The 23,409-nt window shown below is 41.0% G+C and overlaps 1 protein-coding gene across 1 annotated transcript in view; it reads left to right on the top strand.

The window, feature by feature from the left end:
- Positions 1-22,820, top strand: part of GORASP2 (golgi reassembly stacking protein 2) — a gene marked incomplete at its 5' end in the record, with an annotated part of 37,896 nt that extends 15,076 nt beyond the window's left edge. The window contains 9 exon segments of the mRNA NM_001133385.1: positions 3,957-4,037; positions 5,148-5,351; positions 5,813-5,899; positions 6,940-7,070; positions 10,261-10,393; positions 12,033-12,156; positions 17,246-17,332; positions 18,421-18,528; positions 21,475-22,820. Coding sequence (NP_001126857.1) covers positions 3,957-4,037; positions 5,148-5,351; positions 5,813-5,899; positions 6,940-7,070; positions 10,261-10,393; positions 12,033-12,156; positions 17,246-17,332; positions 18,421-18,528; positions 21,475-21,815 — 1,296 coding nt within the window. The 3' untranslated portion in view covers positions 21,816-22,820.
- Between the last annotated feature and the right edge of the window lie 589 nt (positions 22,821-23,409).

Consider the following 23,409-nt stretch of genomic DNA (forward strand, 5'->3'; position numbering starts at 1 on the left):
TTAAGATACCCACCTACGTAATTGTGCAGATACTAATGATGTAAATAAATTTAGGAAAGAAGTTAATTTCAAGGGCCATTAGAAACAGAGAGGAAATCGATGTTAGTAACAAATGAAATAGAAAAATAGAGCTAGGGAAAGGATCAAGTTTATTTTAGAATTCAAATTTAGCTATTGAATCATTTTTGAATTATAGGAAAAATACTTCTGATATTGGAAAATTTCCATTTCAGGCCAATAGTTTAAACTTTATACTCTAAAGGTTATACTTTAAACTTTATAAGGGTGGCCTAGTAAGAATCAGTATGCAGGGTCAGCTTTCTAAATGAGTGATTACGTTATAAAAGTGCTGTCTTTAGCCCTTTTTAACTAAAAGGTAAACTTCTGGCAGTCTCAGTGGCAAAGTCTGAAATTGATCAGTGACCTAGTTGAGTTCTAGATAAAATGCTATTAATAGTTTTTTAGAAACATTCAAATTCAGAGAATTAGATGATTAGATGTGGGCTTTATTAGATGAGAAACTCCACTCTGAGGAGGCGCCTAAGGATCTGTGCTGTTCATCCCCTTTCACACCTGAGGCCTTTCACATCTAATTGATAACCACCTAATAGGCATTTCACATCTGGTTGATCTGACTTTGTCCCAAATAGCTGTGACTTGACCTCCCTTTTCTTGTGACTCCAGGCAGCCACTACTTTACCTTTCAGAGTTGCCATTTGAGAAGAAATATGCTATTTTGAGTCCTAGACATTTTATTTGATAACATACAGAATATGAAATAACCCCCATAGAAAACTGAGTATACAGAAACTAAAAGCTGGGCATGGTGACGTGCCCCTGTAATCCTAGTGCTTTGGGAGGGTGAGATGGGAGGATCACTTGAGACTAGGAGTTCGAGACCTGCATTGGCAACATAGCAAGACCCCCATCTCTACAAAAAATTAAAAAATTGGCTGAGCATGGTGGTGCACTAGAAAAAATTTAAAAATTAGCTGCGCGTGGTGGTACGCTAGAAAAAATTTAAAAATTAGCTGGGCATGGTGGTACACACATGTAATCCCAGCTACTTGGGAGGCCAGGAGTAAGCTATGAATGCATCCCACTACACTACAGCCTGAGTGACAGAGTGGGACCTTGTCTCAAAAAAAAAAAAAAAAAAAAGAAGAAACTGAACACCTTTAATAGATCCCTTTGATACTTAACTTATTTAATTTACAAAATGATTTGGTACCAAATTTGCAGGAAAACATAAAAACATGATCAAGCAGTTTTAGGGAGTTAGATATTGAACCGTCTGTATAGGGCAACTATTCTTTACTGTAACAAAAGAAGAATATCAGGTTTTACTTCTTCTGAGACAATACTATAATTTGGCTTAAATAAAAGGTAACATTAAGAGGTAATGAACAATTCTGATTGACACTGGTATTAGAGGGATGTATTTTAGGAACAATCTGGGTTCCATTTTGAAAGTATTAAAATGACTTGTTACCATATAAATAGCTGTAGCTTTGTGTATGGTTGAATGTGTATCTGTCATTTGCTGTTGTTATTTGCAAAACTGACTATAGAACTATTTGGACTATTATAGAAAATCAACGTATAAATATCAGTGCAAACTTTTGTTCTTGTGGAATAGGTTTTTTGTTTTGTTTTGTTTTATTTTGAGACAGGGTCTCACCCTGTCGCCTATGCCGGAGTGCAGTGGTGCGACCTGTACTCATTGCAGCCTCAACCTCCTGGGTGCAAGTGATCCTCCCAGCTCAGCCTTCCAAGTAGCTGGGACTACAGAAGCATACCCCCATACCCGGCTAATTTTTTTGTAGAAACAGGGGTCTCCCTATATTGCCCAAGCTGGTCTCAAACTCCTGGACTCCAGTCCTCCTGCCTTGGCCTCCCAAAGTGCTGGGATTACAGGCATGAGCCACTGCACCTGGCCATGGAATAGTTTTGACAGCACTTAATAATATCAAGCAGAATAAAAATTCCTTAGACAGGAAAATATTTTGGAAAAAAAGTAGAGTGGATTATATTTGTTTTTTGCTTTTTGTCATATATCTAATACTAGCTACTAACATTTTACTACTGTAAATTTTGAAAATTTGACAGTCCATTATCAAATATAGGATGATAAACATTTGAGTTGTTGAGAAGCTAAGTAATCTTTTTTATTCTATGAACCTATGAATTATATTAAAAGTAATCTCACTCTTTTATTTAAAGGCCAATAAATGTAGCTGTACCCCTTCTTTCCAGCCTTTTGTTGGACTAATAGTTTTAAAGATGGATTTTTGGCCGGATGCAGTGGCTCACACCTGTAATCCCAACGGGAGGCCGAGGCGGGCAGATCACTTGAGGCCAGGAGTTTGAGACCAGCCTGGCCAACATGGTGAAACCATGCCTCTACCAAAAAAAAAAAATTAGGCGGTGTGGTGGTGGTGCACACCTGTAATCTCAGCTACTTGGGAGGCTGAGGCACAAGAATCGCTTGAACCCAGGAGGTGGAGGTTGCAGTAAGCCGAGATTCTGTCACTGCACTCCAGCCTAGGCAACAGAGCAAGACTGTTGTCTCAAAAAATAAAAAAGGTGGATTTTTGAGTTTAACTTCCACCATTAAGCAGGTATGGAATCATAAGCAAGACACGGTATTTTTTTTTACCTATCAAATGAAAGAATTGCACAAAATCCATGGTTTTTAAACCTTCTTGGAGTTATGGAGAAACCCTTTGAGAATCTGATGAAAGCCACCAATATTTACACCCTGAAAACTGCTTATTCATATAAAAGATTGTGTGTAATTTCAGGAGCTGTAATATTCTCTGAAGCCATCCACAGACCTCAATTTAAGATCCCTGGATTAGAGGATTTCTGGGTTAATCCTAGTTTTCAAAGTCTGTAATTCTCTCTTTCTGTTCACACTACTCTGTCGTCTAGCTACACATGCTATGATCCTCATTTTTCAGACTCCTGCTTCGGGTGTTTACTCGTACGGTTTTGTCCATTTTCAGATGTCCTTGCTACCCCCTTGACGATCTGCCCTCTTTTTAAACCACAATTCCTTATCACTTTTTATGTCTGAAGCTTCTTCAGTCAGAATTAATCTTTCCCTTAGAACCTTATACCAAATAGCCTTTAGCCTGTTTGGTCTTACATTATAGTGATTAGAGGGCTGTGTATCCATTGCCCCTTCCTCTTCTCACCTATTCCTCAACAGATTGTAAATGTCTTGACATAGGTGACTATGTGCCTGTATTCGCTTTGTAACTGAGTGGTGCCTTGCTAGCAGTAGTCAAGGAATAATTGCTTGAATTTGTCACTTAATTGTAGTGACTAACTGTCTGCTGTGTCCCCTGCTAATTGCTGAAAGGATTAGCCCCTTTCTCCCAAAAAAGGAGAAAGTGGTGCGGAAATAGAACCACAGGGGGAAAACCTCATATAGGAGATGAACTAGGCCCGGTGCAGTGGCTCACACCTGTAATCCCAGCACTTTGGGAGGTTGAGGTGGGTAGATCCCTTGAGCCCAGGAGTTCAGGACCAGCCTGGGCAACAAGGCGAAACCCTGTCTCTACAAAAAATACAAAAATTAGTCGGACATGGTGGTACGCACCTATAGTCCTCCCAGGTACTCGGGAGGCTGAGGCACAAGAATTGCTTGAATCGGGGAGGCAGAGGTTGCAGTGAACCGAGATTGTGCCACTGCATTCCAGCCTGGGCAACAGAGGTGGAGTCTGTCTCAAAGAAATAAAAATATAAATAGAAGATTAACTTAAAGAAAGGGGAGAGTTCAGGGAACTGGACTGGCATTATCTGGGAGAGATGAAGAGAAATGAGAGAACTAGCATGTACTGTATTTCATTATCAATGAAATTGGTCTATTTTTACTGAAAAGAAAGATTCGGCTTACAATTTTCACCTAAGCTTTACATTTTTTATTTTTGTCGTTTTTGTTTCCGCAGGTACAAGAAAATTCCCCAGGACACAGAGCTGGTTTGGAGCCTTTCTTTGATTTTATTGTTTCTATTAATGGTTCAAGATTAGTAAGTTCAACTTTTTGTAGTTTTGTCTATAGTATTTGTAATCTCTCAAAAATGGAATTTTTCAGATGACCTGAGATGGGTATTTATTAGTTACAATCATTATGTGTAGTATGCCAATTTATAGAAATAATCATGTATTAATAAACATTGAAATATCTAGAATATTATACCTTATGTTCCACTGATTATCTTAGGGAAGTCTCCAGAATCAGTGGAGTCTTTTATATATTAAATATTTAATTTTTATAAGCAGAAAGAAATAATTGAGATGTAAAAGATTGCTTTTTAAAGATGTCAGACTTCTGTTGGTTGTGGACAAATGGATTACTAGAAAGATTCATTCTCTCATCTCATTCTCTCAAACTTGTCAGTTTTCTTGGTGCTAAGTTTCACAATATACGAATAATGTTATTAGAACCAGACAGAGAGATGTGCTCCAAAGTACCAATTAAAACCACTTTTTATACCTTGTGTAGAGTTTACCCATAATAAAGTTCTAAAATAAGGAAATTATATAATCTCAGCAAATTCTTAGGACAGTAGCCACTTGGTTGGTTGAATTTTTCGTAACAGTCTTAAGTTTTTGTTCATTACTTACAACATCTCTGACATATAAATAAAGGCCAACATCTGGCCTTTATTTGTTTATGAAATGAAATATTTAATATGCTATTTCTACTTTCTTTTCTATCCAGCTCTTAATAAAGCATGTATTTAGAAATAGAGTCCAAAATTAAACGTTAACCCCAGTAAATGTTTTAGATTTTTATAATCAAAGTCATCCCAACTTCGTTAGTAATGTGACTTCTTATGGAATATTTTGTTTTTACACATTGAAGCCCTAGATCATTCTAAATAATGTTGGGTTGCAAATTCCATAATCCATAGTGAGCTATTAGAAAAAAGTCAGTTTCAAGTTGTTGCTAACATAAGAGTTGTTCTTAATTTCTTGACATTCTTTTACATAGAAGAAAATTTAAATGTTGGTGAAACCTTTGTTGAATGTTTTATTTATGTTGATTATTAATATTACTCTTGTAGGGCCATAGGATGCTTAAGCTAACATTAAATTTTTATTTACTAAGGAATGTGATTTCTATGTGTTCACAGAATAAAGACAATGACACTCTTAAGGATCTGCTGAAAGCAAACGTTGAAAAGCCTGTAAAAATGCTTATCTATAGCAGCAAAACATTGGAGCTGCGAGAGACCTCAGTCACACCGAGTAACCTGTGGGGCGGCCAGGGCTTATTGGGAGTGAGCATTCGTTTCTGCAGCTTTGATGGGGCAAATGAAAATGTTTGGCATGTGTTGGTACGTATCAACTGTGAACTGTTACTGGAGGTTCGTGAAGCAGTGTGGAAAGATGTTTTAACAATGGTTGTTTCTGGCTTAATAAGATTGTAAGGATATTATTAATAGGCAATTTTTGCCAAAAATTAGCATTCATTGCTTTTTAAATATGGATCAATTTTTTTTAAGTTGAGGAAGAGAAGCAAATGTACAAGTTTAAGAACTTTTTCTAATGATTTATTCATTATAAGATGTATTAGAGTAGATAGCTACAAAAATATTTTAAATATTTGTTAAATATTATGTAATTTTTATGCTCAGAAGTTTAAAATATATTCTGTAGTTTCTGACATCTGACACATCTCTAGCAAGACAGAAGTATACAGATTTTAAAAATCAACATAATTAAAAATTGTGACTATAAACCTTGGAAATTTATTTTATATATATTAATTTTAGGGTGTGTGTTTATGTCATTCTAGGAAGTGGAATCAAATTCTCCTGCAGCACTGGCAGGTCTTAGACCACACAGTGATTATATAATTGGAGCAGATACAGTCATGAATGAGGTAATTCATGTGTTTATTCATAGTGAGAACTATATAAAATTTTCTCATTGATGTTTGAGTTGAGAAAGATATTTGCATGCTTTGCATTTAGAGTTAAAATTTCAGTCTTTGCTGATCAAGAATAACTTATGCCTCAGGGTGTTAAATGGAACATCTGGTAGGTGTCTTATTAGGTATAGCTGTGAGGAAAAACACATACTGTGCGGCAATTGCACAGATTTTGTGTGTAATATACAGAAATCTTTGCATACCTCAAGTCTAAATCAAATTCTCATTTTCAATTGTTCATTGATTTCATTTTCTCTTCCCCTTTTTGTTCAGTGACAACATTAGCTCAGCTGTATTACATCCTTTTCCTTGTCTGTTAGCTAGCGGAAGTATACACTGCTAAATCAAAAATGAGAGAAAAGGCTGGGCACAGTGGCTCATGTCTATAATCTCAGCACTTTGGGAGGATGAGATGGGAGAATTACTTGAGCTCAGGAGTTCGAGACCAGTCTGGGCAGCATAGTGAGACCTTGTCTCTACAACAAATACAAAAATTAGCCAGGCATGGTGGTGCATGCCTATAGTCCCAGCTACCTGGGAGGCTGAGGTGGAAGGATCACTTGAGCCTGAGAGGTCAAGGCTGCAGTGAGCCAAAATCATGCCACTGCACTCTAGACCAGGCAACAGTTAGAGAGACCCTGTCTCAAAACAAGAAGAAAAAAAAAGAGTGAGAAATGAGGTGCCCAGACAACCAGGTCTTAATAATGGGAAGTAAAAGCTGAATATATAGAACTTGGGTGTAAAAGAATTGTACTAAGAGTGCCAACTAGATCTTAAGGAACTGGCCATAAAACCTTGTATGTAGTAAGTAGGCTTTGCTTGAATTAATATATTGAATTAAACCTGCTTGTGATTTTTATGTCTGGGGCAGGGCCCAGAATCTATATTTTTTTCTTAGATTTCTCAGGTGATTCTGATAGTAGCCAGATTTGAGACACACTGTTCCAAAGTATGGTAACATGAAACGTTTTTCTTCTGTGACACTTTTGCAGTCTGAAGATCTATTCAGCCTTATTGAAACACATGAAGCAAAACCATTGAAACTGTATGTGTACAACACAGACACTGATAACTGTCGAGAAGTGATTATTACACCAAATTCTGCGTGGGGTGGAGAAGGCAGGTAAGGTCATTTTTTAGACTAAGTTATGACTGCTTAAACATACGAGTCAGATATGTTGCAAACATTGATTGTTTTTATTTTGAAAGAAGTTACTGGTTTATTATAAGACTCCTTAAAAAAAGGGAAGAGCTAGTCTAGAATATTGAAACAAATTTTTTTAAAGTACATATCTAGGGAACATAGTGTATATACTATAGTCCTTTTCTTTACTAACCTAAAAGCTAACAGCATTTCTTTTTAATTTGAGAAATTATTGCGCATAAGCCATAATTATAGAAAAGCCTAGAATTTGGAAACTTTCCACATGTTTTCAAAAGTTCTAATCCCATGCTGGGAAAAGGATAACTTAGTTGCTGCAGGCAGGAAAAGCCTCCCTTTGCTGACGGTATCTTTACCCACACGACCTGAGATTCTCCAGCTGAATGTTTCGCCACAAGTATTCTAACTTGTTGCAGTTTGAGAAAAGTAAGATAGATGTGTCATCCAAGAGTCTGGCCTATCTGGGGCAATACTTGATCAAATTATCATTGTCTATTGCCCAGGTTTGTAAATGCCCAGAAATAGGATCTACTCGAGGCATTCAAAAATTATTCATTACAAGAGGCACTTCCTCATATAAACTACATTTGCAGAGAAGCTGCTGTATTTATTTGAATGACAAATTTTCAGTTTGCAAAAGAAAAATACCCCCTCTCTAGTTAGAAGAATACTCAGGTCAGATTAGTACCACAAGAGTGCCTGCTGAGCATGGAATCGAACTGGAGGAAGAGATTCTGTGGACAGTGAAGACCAACAGCAAAGAACATCACATATTCTTTCATTTTTAATTATGTTAACTAAATTTGGCTACATTCTTTGGAAGACATTTTTTCTTTTGATGTGTTTAATACTGTCAATTGGCCATGGCATTAGGTAGGCCTATACAGAACATTTTCCTCAGTCTGCCTCTGACCATGCATTTGGTCTTTTTGTGCTTCTGTTTTTATTCCTTCCTCAGAGGCTGACCACATTTCATTTATTAAATCTTATTTCTCTTAATTTCATTCTTAGGCTGTCTTTAAGTTTGCCTAGGGTCTTGCTGTTGCCTCAAGTGCATTGTCTATTACCACTTAATTACTTTGATCAATAAGCACCTTATTTTCAAATGTAGCTACCTCTGAAAGGCCATAATTGATCAATATAAATTATTTAATCTTTATTTCTCTAAATCTATGTGAGATCCAGTCCAGTGAGAATTGCGGGGTTTTGTTTGTTTGTTTGGAGACAGGGTCTTGCTCTCTGGGCTGGAGCACAATCATAGTTCACTGCAGCCTTTTAACTCCTGGGCTCAAGCTGTCCTCCCGCCTCAGCTTTCTGAGTACCTGGGACTACAGGTGTACACACTGTACTCAGCTAATTTAGAAACTCTTTTTTAGAGATGGGGCCTTGCTTTGTTTCCCAGGCTAGTCTTGAACTCTTCACTTCAAGCAATCTTCCAACCTTGGCCTCCCAAAGTCCTGAGATTATAGGTGTGATCTTCCATGCCTGGCTGAATTGCAGTTTTGATTGTAAGGGAAGAAGGAACAAATAATTGTGAGATGAAGCATCATTGTGCATATCAGACTGGTTAAGGAGGAGCTAGGCCTGGCACGGTGGCTCACGCCTGTAATACTACCGCTTTGGGAGGCTGAGGCGGGTGGATCACTTGAACTCAGGAGTTCAGTACCAGCCTGGGCAACCTGATAAACCCTTGTCTCTACAAAAAATACAAAAATTAGCCAGACGTGGTGGCATGTGCCTGTAGTTCCAGCTACTCAGGAGGCTGAGGCAGGAGGATTGCTTGAGCCCAGGAGCCAGAGGTCGCAGTGAGCCAAGATCATGCCACTGCACTACAGCCTGGGCAACAGAATAATAAATTGTCTAATAAGTAAATAAATAAAATTAAAAAGAGCTGAAGTTGGCCACTGCCTGCTCACCCAGCTTTTGGTGGCAGTGGAGATAATAGATGATGTGGCAGGAGAAAGGCACAGAGGTATTCATGCATGGCCTACTCTGAAATTGTCAAGTTGTTTGGGAAATAAAAGACATCATGTTGGAAACATAAGTTGGCACCTGATTGTGGAGAGCCTTAAATACCACGGTCAGGACTTCTGATGTATTTTGAGCAGTTGAGGCTGTGATAATTGTATCAGTAGGGGGTTTTGGGTTCAGATGGTAAAAACCAGCTGTCACCATCATAAGCAGATAACATACTAAATGATATGGATTAGCTCATATAATCAAGGAAACAGCTGAAGAACTAGATGTAGAAAGGACAGGACTCAGAAAACCTCTAGGGATTTAGATAGGAAGAAGTATTTGGCAATGTCATCAGCATTCGTTCTACTAAACTCATTTTTGTTTTTTCTCTGACTCCCAAGGTTTGCAGCCATGGGCAAGAGAAATTGGCCTGGCTTTGACCATGAGCCATGCCCTTGGTTTGGGCAGGGCAGACACTCTGATTGACAGTCCTACCAGCACTGCACACAACAGCAGAGAAGTAATTCCCCAAAGGGAGGAAAGAGAAAGGAATGTTGAGAAGACATCAGACTAGAAAGAAGCAATGTGATCACATCTTACTAGAAAAATTCCTCTGGTGGCAGTGGGAGGATGAAATAGAAGAGATCTGGGTTGAACATACATGGCTGATTTGTGTCAGGTTCTAAAAGAGAACTATGGAATGTGTAAATGATGTCATCATACAGAAGTGCTTAGAGCTCTTCAGCGGAAAGGCTGTATAGATGTCATTCATTTAGTAAATAATCATCAAATGTCTGCCATGTGCCAGCAGCTATGAAGGCAGTAAACAGACAAGGTCTCTGCCCTTCAGGACCTTAACATTTTGTTGGGGGAGATAGATAGTAAATAAATATGCAGTGTGTTGGATGGTGATGAATGCTTGAAAAATAAAGGAGTAAGGGTGGTATCCACAGTGGAGGGAAGGGTGCTATTTTCTGTGGGGTGGTCTGGGAGACCTCTGCTTAGATGACATTATCTAAAAGAATAGAAATTTGTTTGGTTTTATCTTTTAAAATCTCAAAGAAGGGAGTGCATGTTCAGGGCAACTTGAATCTATGCTCTTGGGCAACCCCCCCCCCCCAAAAAAAAACAACACCTCAAAGAAATACAAGCTGTGATTGATAACAATGTTAAGAAAAAAATGTTTTTGTAGCCTAGGATGTGGCATTGGATATGGTTATTTGCATCGAATACCTACACGCCCATTTGAGGAAGGAAAGAAAATTTCTCTTCCAGGACAAATGGCTGGTACACCTATTACACCTCTTAAAGATGGGTTTACAGAGGTAAGATCACATTCCTACCTGAGTATATCATAAAGTTTTTACCAAAACAAGTCACGTGTTTAGTGTATATGGCAGTAGCACTATGAAAATAGGGTAGATGATGAGTTAAGTATTGATTGTGTTAAATTTGAAGTTCCTGTAAAATACCTAGATAGAGGTTAGATATATGAGTCTGGATTTTAGGAAAAAGGACAGGGCTAGAGATGCAGATTTGGGAATCATCAGCAAAGAGAGGGTAATGTAACCCAGTGGCTGTTGGGAAACCTGTACTGCTAGGGATTGGGTCTGGGTGGGTCGCCATCTTGAAAATCTGGATGGGCAGAGATCTAGCAGAGGAAGCTCAGCAGGAGGCCAGAGGGAAAACCAAGCTTCAAGAAATCGAACACAGTCAGCCATGTCAGGTACTGCAGAGAAGTCAGGTGAAAGGAGTGAAAAAAACCATGTCCTGGGCGAGACAACTTCAGAGACTTGCCAGGGGACAAACACAAATTGCAGGTCAGCAGAGTGAATAGGTGAAAAGGTGCTGCTGGCTGTTGCTTATTGTTTCAAGAAACGATTGAGAAAACAAGGAGAGCTATGTGTGTGGGGGTCATGAGGGGAGTGAAAGGGCTATTACAGGATCAAAGTAAGACTTCTTAAGGAATGAGATATTTGAGCAGGCTTATAGGGTTTTTGAATGTTTCTTAAGGAGGTATCTCAGGGCAGTTAACTCTTGGTCTGCACAACTAAATAAAAACCAAATACCCAAAAAGAAGATACTGCTGTTGTAAAGACAAGGCTGCTGCCACTGTGGTTTTGTCTACACAGTTTGGCCATCTTCAATTCTAGAGGAAGGAAAGAAGAGCTGCTGGGAAGTTTCACCTCCAACATTGTCTCATGGCCAGAGCCAATATAGTTACATGTTCAGACCCCAACCGCCATATCCACTGGCCCTAATCAGGGCTTTCCCAGTTGAACCTCTTTGGGTAGTCTGAGAAGATGAGAGTGACTAGCAGCTAGGCAAAGGGCCAGAATACAGGTTGTCTTGGAATGTACTGAAGGGCACTGGAGCTGCAGAAGGTGGGTTATTCAGAAATGAAACCACCCATCTGTAGAGTCCGTATAGACTCCTTTTTTTCTTCCCCTGAAAAGTGGAGATCTGGCTGCCACATTTATTCACTGATGAGAAAATATTAAATGCACTCATGAGGTTGGGAATCTTGAGGAGTCTGTCATGTATTAAGACTTCCAGCTGATTTCTTTCCTGAGCAATGAAAGTTAAAACAAATAAACCAGCTGGGAATTCAGGAAAGCAGTGGTGGTTTAAAGGTTGAATAAAATGATTTCCAGGTGGTGAGGAAAGATGAGAGAGTAGAATCTCTTCTAGTGTGGAAGTATGAAGAACAGCATGTGCAACTCGGGGAAGAAGCCATGTGTCTCAAGACTAGAAGTGACAGGACAGAGAGATGCTTACAGTGCATGGTCTGTGACATGTACCAAAATTAGGAGGGAGTGTCTGGAGGCAGACGTGCCAGATGAAGCTTGTGACAGCTCATGTGTGAACCAAATATGTATCTGCAGGGCAGGTAACAGCCAATATTTATATTTTCTTTTAAATAAACTTAAGTAATCTTTGTGTTTTTTTTTCTTTTTTTGGAAGGTCCAGCTGTCCTCAGTTAATCCCCCGTCTTTGTCACCACCAGGAACTACAGGAATTGAACAGAGTCTGGCTGGACTTTCTGTTAGCTCAACTCCACCAGCTGTCAGTAGTGTTCTCAGTACAGGTGTGCAGAAAAATATATTCTGTTTTCAGTCTATTTTAGGTAATATTATTGCATATAATTTTAAAAATTGACCAGACACAGTGGCTCACACCTGTAATCCCAGCACTTTGGGAGGCCAAGGCAGGATTGCTTGAGCTCAGGAGTTCTAGACCAGCATGGGCAATATAGTGGAACCACGTCTCTAAAAAAAAAAAATTTTTTTAATTAGCCAGGTGTGGTGGTGTGCACCTGTAGTCCCAGCTCCTCGAGAGCCTGAGATGGGAGGATTGCTTGAGCCTCAGAGGTTGTGGTGGCAGTGAGCTGTGATTGTGCCACTGCATTCCAGCCTGGTCCACAGGGTGAGACTCTGTCTCAAAAAAAAAAGAATTTAAAAAATTAATGCCAGTGTACCTTGAAAACTGCATATGTACTCTGTGTTGACAGGTCCTGGCTATGAAAGCTTGTTCTAAATCACCATGTGGATACACACGGGGTTTAAACTTCTTCCCTGCATATTTTAGACCCTGAGCTTTCCTTAGATTCTACAGCTTGTAAAGCCAGGACTCTGAGTTGAAATTCTGTTTAACTGCTCTGGTTACTCAACACGTTTGCGTGTTTCTAAAGTAGTAGGCACTGGGGATGCAAAAGTGAGTAGGAACTCCTTTCTGAGGAGCTCAGTCTTGCTTAGGGGACATGTGTCTGTCTCCTTCCTTTTCTTTTTTTTTTTGAAACAGAGTTTCACTCTTTTTGCCCAGGCTGGAGTACAATGGCATGGTCTTGGCTCACTGCAACCTCTGCCTCCTGGGTTCAAGTGATTCTCATGCCTCAGCCTCCTGAGTGGCAGGGATTACAGGCACGTGCCACCATACGACGGCCAATTTTTGTATTTTTAGTAGAGACAGGGTTTCGTCATGTTGACCGGGCTGGTCTTGAACTCCTGACCTCAAGTGATCTGCCCTCCTCGGCCTTCCAAAGTGCTGGGATTACAGGCGTGAGCCACTGCACCCAGCCTCCTTCCTTTTCTTCATCCCTTGTTCTACCTGATATAGTCCTTTTTGTTTGTTTTGAGTTTTGTTTATTTTTTTTTTAAAGCTTTCTCAAGATAAAATGCATATTACCATATAATTCACCTGCTTAAAGTATACAATCCAGTGTTTTTTTAGTGTATTTGTAGAGTTGTACAACCAATAACCTCAATCAATTTCAGAATATTTTATCACACCAAAAGAAACCCTGTACCCATTATCAGTTTTTCTGAAGTTTTAGTTTTTATGTTTTTGTAGGGATGGGGTCTCTCTGTTGCCCAGGCTGGTCCCTAACTCCTGGCCTCAAGTGATCATCCTGCCTTGGCCTCCCAAATTGTTGGGATTACAGGTGCGAGCCATGGCTCCTAGCCTCATTAATACCTTTTATTTCTGGGCTGTCTTAAATATTTATATTCACAATTTGTTTATATCCCACTTTGTTCTGTAATGGACTTAAAACAGCCTACCAAGATGCAGTAGTAAGGTTGACAGTTTGGTGTCTAGAATTGGTCTCCTACGTTCTCATCCCAGCTCTTTAGTCCTGGTTTTATTTCTCTAGATGAAATTTAAAATTTCAAACATACACAAAACAGCTGGAATTGTATAATGAACCCCATCACCCAACTTTATCAATTATCAATATTGGGATATACTTCCCTTTGCCTTCTTTGCTGGTTTTTTTTTCCAGCTTTATCGATAAATAATTTGCATACCATAAATTAACTCACAATAAGTAAACAACTAAATGATTTTTAGTAAATTCATAGAATTGTGCAGTCATCACCACAATCCAGTTTTAGAATGCTTCCTAGATGAAATTAAATATTAATGTCATCAGTCTCTAGTCATAGAGTTGGAAGGGAACTTAAAGTTTATTTCATTCAAGCGGTATGAGTCCTTTTTATGATACTACGATTTTTTGCCTACATCTCATCACATAATTCTCTAGTTTATTCCTGAATAGACTTAGTAAGGGTAGGGTAGTGTACTTCCCAAGGCGGCAGCCCATTCTGAGTCTGAATTGTTCGTATTTGTTTTAGAGTAAGCGTGTTCCAGATGCTCTTCTTTCTTTCTTTATTTTTTAAACAGAGTCTCACTCTGTTGCCCAGCAAGACTAGAGTACAGTGACACTATCTCTGCCCACTGCAACCTCTGGCTCCTGGGTTCAAGCAGTTCTCCTGCCTCAGCCTACCCAAGTAGCTGTGATTGATTACAGGCACGTGCCACCGCGCCCAACTAATTTTTGTATTTTTAGCAGAGATGGGGTTTTGCCATGTTGGCCAGGCTGGTCTCAAACTCCTGACCTCAAGTGACCCGCCCGCCTCTGCCTCCGAAAGTGTTGGGATTACAGGCATGAGCCGCTGTGCCCAGCCCTTTTTTTGAGGCAGAGTTTCGCTCTTGTTGCCCAGGCTGGAGTGCAATGGCGTGATCTCAGCTCACTGCAACCTCCGCCTCCCGGGTTCAAGCGATTTTCCTGCCCCAGCCTCCCAAGTAGCTGGGACTACAGGTGCACGCCACCATGCCCGGCTAATTTTTTGTATTTTTAGTAGAGACGGGGTTTTACCATGTTGGCCAGGCTGGTCTCAAACTCCTTGACCTCAGGTGATTCACCCGCCTCAGCCTCCCAAAGTGCTGGGATTACAGGCATGAGCCATCGTGCCCGGCCCCAGATGCGCTTCTGATTTTAGGCGATAGTTGACATGTCTTTTCAAGCCCCAGTTTCTCTTTGACATTTTAAATCTTTCCTCATTACTTTGTAGTTACACTTGTATTGTCTGATAAACACATGCACGGAGATCCCTGGCTTACGGCACTGCAGAGAAATGGCTTCTTGACTGTTATAGACAAATGTAAATAAAGCACTGATTGCCCAAAAGAGACTGAAAGAAATTGACATCATCACTTTTGAGTAAATAAATTTAAAAAGACTAAAATGTTCTAGCATCACAACACGTGAGAAACAACTTTTTGATGGGCATTTTTCAGTCTTCACTTTTCATTATATTGCTTGCAAAGTAGCCTATACATTGTAACATAGTGTAATGTAGTAGCCCATATAATGTAACTGTAGAGACATAAAAGTAACTGTAGAGAAATAAAAGTATATGTACTTTTAAACTTTTTTGTGGATTTGAAGATTTTTGGATTATAAAATTTTTAGAAAAGATTTTGAAGTGGCATCGATCATTGTGACCTGCTTGATTTTTCTGCAGTGTATCACCTTTTTCCATTTTTTTTTTTCTGAGACAGAGTCTTGCTCTGTCACTCAGCCTGGAGTGCAGTGGCTTGATCTTGGCTCACTGCAACCTCCACCTCCCGGGTTCAAGTCATTCTCCTGCCTCAGCCTCCTAAGTAGCTGGGATTATAGGTGCTCACCACCATGCCCAGTTAATTTTGTATTTTTAGTAGAGACAGGGTTTCACCATGTATTCCAAGCTGGTCTTGAACCCCTGACCTCAGGTGATCCACCTGCCTCAGCTTCCCAAAGTGCTGGGATTGCAGGCATGAGCCACCGTGCCTGGCCCAAGTGCATCACCATTTTACATGCTATGTATTTTACTTATTTGATCTTTCTCCTTTCCTTTTTCTGCCCCTCATTAGAACGTAAATTTCCTGAAGGTTCTGATTTCTGTTTTCTTCATGTTGTAAAGTGCCTCAGTGCCTAGAACAATGTGTAACATACAGTAGGTGCCCCCCAAAAAACTTGAATGAATGACCACACTCAATTATCCATTCAACTCCTTTGAGAATCTGATGAAAGCAAAGAACCTGCCTTCCAAAAATTGTTGTATACAATTTTAGGAGTTTCACAGACCCCCTGAAGCCCACTTGTGGGCCCTAGATTTAGAATTCCTGGCTTAGATTTAGTCTTCCTGGCTTAGATTTAGTCAGTTATTTTTGAGACTTGTGAATGTATCTATCCTTTAAGAATGAAAAGAAACTTATGTGAAAGACTTTATTGGGAAATAGAAGAAATTGGCTTAACCAATCCAAGCTGCTTTTGTTTTCTTAAAACCGAGATTTCAAAACAAATATAAAAAAATTATAGCATTGCTATTGTGTGTGACCATTAACAAAGCACACACTCACTAACATTTTGGTACAGAGTAGAGAACAGCTTCTTTTATTTCAGTGAAATTATGCAGTCTGGGATCCAGTAGAGCATTTGCCAGTGCTTCAGTTAGACTTTTCTTATTTTTGCTTGCCTCTGAATTCCGCAGAAAAGTAGATAAATGAATAAATAATAGACTGCCTGCATGGTTGGTTCATACTTTTAGGCACAATTTATTCCCGCTACCATATGTAAGCAGATCTGTAAGACAAAATCTGGAATCTGTATGCTAGATAAATGAAAATGAGTGCTAAATAAGTGAAAGGTGTGCTTTCATTTATTGTTTCGACATCAGCAAAACCTCCCACTGGGGTAGGTGGTAAACGTGATTAGGTGGTATCCTGAGGCTTACTTGTACATGAGGAACATAACCTCCTCAAGCTAATGTTAATACATATTTGTGTTAGACTTCGAAGGACTGTCAAGAACCTAAGGTCAAAAGGAAATGGACATTCAGGAAGCCAAGTCATTCTCTCCATCCAGGAGGTTCATGTGCTCTTTTGTCTCTTTCAGGCCACCTATGTTATTCTCTTCTTTCACAGACTAGCATTCACTGTTTCACAGGGCACATGGTCCCCCTGCAACCCCCGGCTTACGTGGCATCTTAGTTTAGGAGCCCAGTTGAGATTGACTAGAATCCTTGTGTCCCATATACAAATTTCTAAGACAGTTTTCTAATCCAGCCCTGCTTGGGTCAGGTGTAAACCTCTTGTCCAGTGAGCTGGGCTGGGGTGGGACTGCATGGCCTCCTGCCCTCTTGTCACAGGCTCTGGTAACAGCCTTTGTTGAGAGCCGTGGGCAGAGTTAGTGAATCTGCCGTAAAGGGTGATGGACAGTCAGTTGCAGCTGGAAATCAGGACCAAATGAATACCTGACCATGGGGCAAGGAGGGACTGCAGATTGTCCTAAGTGTTCTGTTCATTTCTTGTCGACTAAATTTGTTAGAAATGAAAAGATCGTGCTTTCTTTTTAGGTGTACCAACAGTACCGTTATTGCCACCACAAGTAAACCAGTCCCTCACTTCTGTGCCACCAATGAACCCAGCTACTACATTACCAGGTAACCACCAGGGGACTAGAGATGTGGCTAATAATAACAGCATTACTGATATTTGCATCTTAAAAACAATGAAAAATATTATACCTATGTGGTAACTTTTTATGTCTTTTAATCTCAATTTATCTCTGCAATAAGTTTGTGATAAATGAGAGCTAGGGCAACTCTCCTTAGTAAACAAGGAACCAGAGATGTCATTTACCAGCTAGCTAGCTGCCGAGCCTAGTGCTCCTTACCCCCAGCCAGCGGCCACCTACTGCCCCTGCAGCTCTACAGTGCAGCATCGGCCAGGAATAAGGAATCTGCAGAAGTCCATTCTCCACTGTCTCCTTAATGAGGACTTCCTGACAGTCGTTCATGTGAGCCTGAAGAGAAGGCTTCTTATTTGGTCTTCAGTAGCTCTAACATTAAATTAAATTTTTGTGTTTTTCTCTTCATATTCCCAGTGAAGACCAAGTCCCTTTATCCAGCCAACAATAATCAAATACTATTTTAGTGATCAAATATACTTTCATTGTGAGGGCTTTTAATGTGTGGCTAAAAATGTCATTATCCAAGCATATTAAGCCGTGAACCAAATGTGTGCACACACAGAATGATGAAGCAAGTGTGCTGATATGTGGACATGTGGGAATTTGGGTGAAAGGTGGATTCTTTTTACTACTTTTGCAACTGAAGTCTGCAATTATTTTTCAGAATAAGAAATTTTAGAAGTCATAGAGACTGTTAAACCTCAACCATCAAAGAAAAATTCAGTTTCATTATCTGCCATATCTACTGAAACAAATCAGCCTTTTCTCCAAGGCACTCAGGCCATCATCATTCTTATTCCAGAGTGTTAAGAGTATTAGTTATTTATTTTCATCTTCACCCAGTTAGCCACCTAATCTATCTAATCACTTAGGTAGATAAATATATTTCAATTAAGTGAAATTTTGTCATCAATATGATTATGATACGCAACTGCCACATTTTAGGTGGACTTCTGGTACTGTCACTTAGAAGTGGCTGGGATTGTTTTTAATACACAAGGATTTATTTCTTCCCCAGGTCAAGTGATTTCCCTTTTTTCTTTTCTGCCTTCTCTTCAGGTCTGATGCCTTTACCAGCAGGACTGCCCAACCTCCCCAACCTCAACCTCAACCTCCCAGCACCACACATCATGCCAGGGGTTGGCTTACCAGAACTTGTAAACCCAGGTATGTTGCAGATCTCACCCTCCTAGGACTCTCTCTAATAAAAGTTTTATTCAGGAATGCCCATCCTCTTCAGTTTTTTCTGGAGACAGCAAATCAGTTTAACAGATTTCAGCTACTTCAAATAAATATTCATCTTTTTTGTTTAAAAAGCTTAAGAGGATCACGCCTGTAATCCCAGCACTTTGGGAGGCCGAAGTGGGTGGATCACCTGAGGTTAGGAGTTCAAGACCAGCCTGGCCAACATGGCAAAACCCCATGTCTACTGAAAAAATATAAACATTAGCCGGGCATGGTGGCAGGTGCCTGTAGTCCCAGCTACGCAGGAGGCTGAGACAGAAGAATTGCTTGAACCCAGGAGGTGGAGGTTGCAATGAGCTGAGATCATACTACTGCACTCCAACCTGGGCGACAGAGCAAGACTTCATCTCAAAAAAAAAAAGCTTAAGAGGAAAAAAGAATGTCTCTGAGTCCCCACTGCATCTCCTCCACCTCCCCTTCCCCCTCCCCATCCTCCTCCTCCTCCTCCGCCTGCACCCTGATGGCTTAGCCTCAGAAAAGCCAGAGTAGCAGTAAAGCACAGTAGAGTGGCCCTGCTGCACTGACTTTAATGAAAGTGTGCAGGCTGCATAGTGGAGGCGAATGAATTCCCCACCGTTCTCTTCATATTTGGAGCCGCTGCCCCTGGGGAGGTAGTGGAGCCTATTGTGCATAGCCCAAGCCCAGAAATTAGGCCATAAAACATCACCCCTGCTCAGCTGGCTGGGCTTGTATTTTTTGTTTTGTTTAGTTTTTTTGAGACAGAGTCTTGCTTTATCACCCAGGCTGGAGTGCAGTGGCGCCGATCTTGGCTCACTGCAATCTCTACCTCGCAGGATCAAGCCATCCTCTCACCTCATCCTCCCAAGTAGCTGGGACTACATGCACACACCACCACACCTGGCTAATTTTTTGTATTTTTTGTAGAGAAGGGGTTTCACCATGTTGCCCAGGCTGGTCTTGAACTCTTGGGCTCAAGCAGTCTTCCTGCTTTGGCCTCCCAGTGTGCTGGGATTACAGGCATGAGCCACCTCGCCCAGCCAGTATTCTTTTGTTAAAAAAAAAAAAAAAAAAAAACGTGAATATTCTCCATTATTTACAAATGTTTTTATACTCAAAACTATGGGAAATTTTAGCTGGAGATGTCTAAGGTAGCAGATATTCCAAGTGTCTGCACTCAGATTTTCTGTCTGAAAATGAAGCAGCAGCGTCCTACAAGTCCATACAGTTAATGATCAGCATACCTTAACCTTTGGGAGGGTTGACTTTTAATAGGCCATCTCAGTAGTTTGGCCCGTCAGTGATGTCAGTGAGTGATCTTACAGCACCATGGTATGCATCGTCACCATCTTGTTTCTGTCTAGATGATAATTGTCTCTCTTGTAACACTCACCATCTGTATATATTCCTTAACCTACTTAGTTTTCAGGCTAAAGGTTTAAAAATGAAGTACTAGGCCAGGCACAGTGGCTCACGCCTATAATGCCAGCACTTTGGGAAGCCAAGGTGGGTGGATCACCTGAGATCAGAAGTTTGAGACCAGCCTGACCAACATGGTGAAACCCTGTCTCTATTAAAAATACAAAAAGTAGCTGGGCATGGTGGCAAGTGCCTGTAATCCCAGCTACTCGGGAAGGTGAGGCAGGAGAATCGCTTGAACCCGGGAGGCGGAGGTTATAGTGAGCTGAGGTTACACCACTGCACTCCAGCCTGGGTGACAGAATGAGACTCCATCTCAAAAAAAAATAAAAATAAAAAATGAAGTACTAGTAGTAGTCAAACTATCATTTACTGTTGCAGCGCTCACCCCACCTTTTGTGCCCTGTATTCTTGGCTCCTCCTCTGCCCTTTCCCTAAATTTGACAGGCTCTAAGTAGTGAGGATTTCACCAGCTGGTGGTTGCCCTGAACCTGTGCTTTACACCCTGCCTGTCCTTTGTTTCTTGAAATAATTCTCCTTTCCTTCATTATGCATTTTAATTTTTTTTTTTTTTTTTTGAGACAGTCTCACTTTGTCGTTCAGGCTGGAATGCAGTGGTGTAATCTCATCTCACTGCAACCTCTGCCTCCTGGGTTCCAGCAGTCCTCCCACCTCAGTGGCCTTGTAGTCTCTAGTAGCTGGGACCACAGGTGTGTGCCACCATGCCCAGCTCATTTTTGTAATTTTTTTTTAGTAGAGACAAGGTTTTGCCATGTTGCCCAGGCTGGCTCCAACTCCTGGCTGGGCTGAAGTGATCCTTCCACCTTGGCCTCCCAAGGGGTTACAGGCGTGAGCCTGTATATTTATTAATGGTACATTTATTAGTACACGCTGGGGTTACAGGCGTGAGCCACCACGCCTGGCCTTGCATTTTAAAATCATCATAATGAGCCCACTGAGTGTAATATAAATAGTTATCAATCACAGGTTTTAAGCAAATGCTGGGTACTCCTGGTGAGGACAGTGGAAAGGGCGAGAATCCAGGCCCCTTCCTTCTGCTGCCTTCGCAGGAGGGTTGTGGCCCACCCTGTTGTCTGTCAAGAATGCAGCTGTAACTCAGCTTGCAGCTGGCATGGGTGAGCATGAGTACCCCTGTCTGACATCCAGTGTAGCTGTGTCACCTGCTGGGTGGGCTGCTATCTCTTCTGACTGGAAGGATCCTATCTTTCTTCCCTGAGCCAGTTTCCCCCAGTGCTGGGCCAGGTCACATGGAGCCTAGAAGCTGAGAACCTGTTCCTCCAGGCAGCTGCAATTGTAAGGAATAGTTAACCCTGCCAGGGCCTCTATCTGGAAATCAGCCAAGGTTGTGATTTGTGTTACCTCCTCAACTTCAGTTTCCTTAATGAAATGTAAATAAAAATAGCCCTTTGACAATGCCTGCTGGCCTTTCGGTGCTGGGAGGATATATGATCTATGCCGTTTTTGTCCTAGGTCTGCCACCTCTTCCTTCCATGCCTCCCCGAAACTTACCTGGCATTGCACCTCTCCCCCTGCCATCTGAGTTCCTCCCGTCATTCCCCTTGGTTCCAGAGAGCTCTTCTGCAGCAAGCTCAGGAGAGCTGCTGTCTTCCCTCCCGCCCACCAGCAACCCACCCTCCGACCCTGCCACAACTACTGCAAAGGCAGACGCTGCCTCCTCACTCACTGTGGATGTGACGCCCCCCACTGCCAAGGCCCCTCCCACCGTTGAGGACAGAGTCAGCGACTCCACTCCAGTCAGCGAGAAGCCTGTTTCTGCAGCTGTGGATGCCAGTGCTTCTGAGTCACCTTAACTCTGAACCATTCTTTGGAATTGGCGTGGTATATTTATTTAACCACGGGAGCGTGTCTGGAAACGCAAACTATCATTAATTTCATACTAGTTTGTACCGTATCTGTAGGCATCCTGTAAATAATTCCAAGGGGAAAACTAAACAAGAGGACGTGGGTTGTATCCTGCCAAGTTGAGTGGGGCTCACACGCTAGGGTGAGATGTCAGAAAGTGCTTGTATTTTAAACAACCAAAAAGAATTGTAAGGGTGGCTTGCTGCTAGGCTTGCACTGCCGTTCCTGGGGGTGTGCATCTTCGGGAAAGGTGGTGGTGGGGCGTCCACTAGGTTTCCTGTCCCCTGCTGCTCCTTCCGTAAGAAAATGAAATATTCTATGCCTAGTACTCACACGCAACATTTCTTGTACTTTGTAAGTCGTTTGCGAGAATGCAGACCACCTCGCTAAACTGTAAACGGTAAAGAGATTTTTACTTTTGGTCTCCGTGAGTCGCATCTCTATTAAGGTTTACACAGGAATTCCACCTGAAGACTTGTGTTAAAGTTCCACAGCGCGCACTGTTAATTGAACGTCTTTTTCTTCAGCCTATACACGGATCCTTGTTTTGAGCTCTCAGAATCACTCAGACAACATTTTGTAACTGCTGCTGTTGCTTTCTACGTACACCTTATAAAGTGACATTTCAAAAGAAATAAAGAAGGTGTCACAGTTTTAAACCAGAAGGTGGCACTCTGTGGCTCCTTGTAGTATTATAGCTATACTGGGAAAGCATAGATACAGCAATAAAGTACAGTAATTTTACTTTTTTTCTTGTGTTACATCTAAATTACAGCCCTTAATTGCCACGTGTGCACTTACTACTCTCCAGTATGTCTTACTCCAGTATGTCACGCATCTTTAACTTTTCACGTCCTATGTTTGCTTTCTGCCGTTTTTAAGAGATGGTAAGTTAACTGGAATTGGCTTACTGAATGAAATTAAATGCAGATATCCCTGTTTTTGAAATAAGACAAAAGTGGTTCCTCGGTTATTGCCCTGGTATGAGTCTGAAGATGCTCATCCCCTGCAGGGAGGGTGGCAGCACCCTCACATCACCCTCATGTCGCTCACCCCTGGCCGCCCTGCTGGACACTCGAGGTCAACGCCAGCGCAGCACTCTCCTAGGAGGCCCAGTGCCAGCCAGTTTTGGGAGTAAATCTGTTTCTGGGGCCAGGTTTGTACTTAAAAGTGAATGATGAAAGAAGGCTCCAGCCTTAATCATAGCTGCTTCTGTTTACACTGTAAATGTTTCTAGAATATTTCAGTTAATCCCGTTTTTTGAAAAGGAGCTTCTAACAGGTGAGGAAAGTATTCACAAGCACATTTAAATGTTATGATTTTTGACTTTCCAGGACAGGAAAAGTTGAGAAAGTTACTACTTTCTAAAAGATTTCTTAAATATTAAGATCTCCTTAATATTTGTTGTTTTTACATTAAAAAACAAATATTAAGGAGATCCCTTAGTGGAAAGCAAGTGAGTAATTTTTAAGTTTTACAAAACGATTTTTTTTAAAAAAACAGTTCTTCCAAGGCAGTGCTTGTGAACTCTGGTACAGTGAC

Source organism: Pongo abelii, chromosome 11, assembly GCF_028885655.2.
Source record: "Pongo abelii isolate AG06213 chromosome 11, NHGRI_mPonAbe1-v2.0_pri, whole genome shotgun sequence".
NCBI classification, from domain to species: Eukaryota; Metazoa; Chordata; class Mammalia; order Primates; family Hominidae; genus Pongo; species Pongo abelii.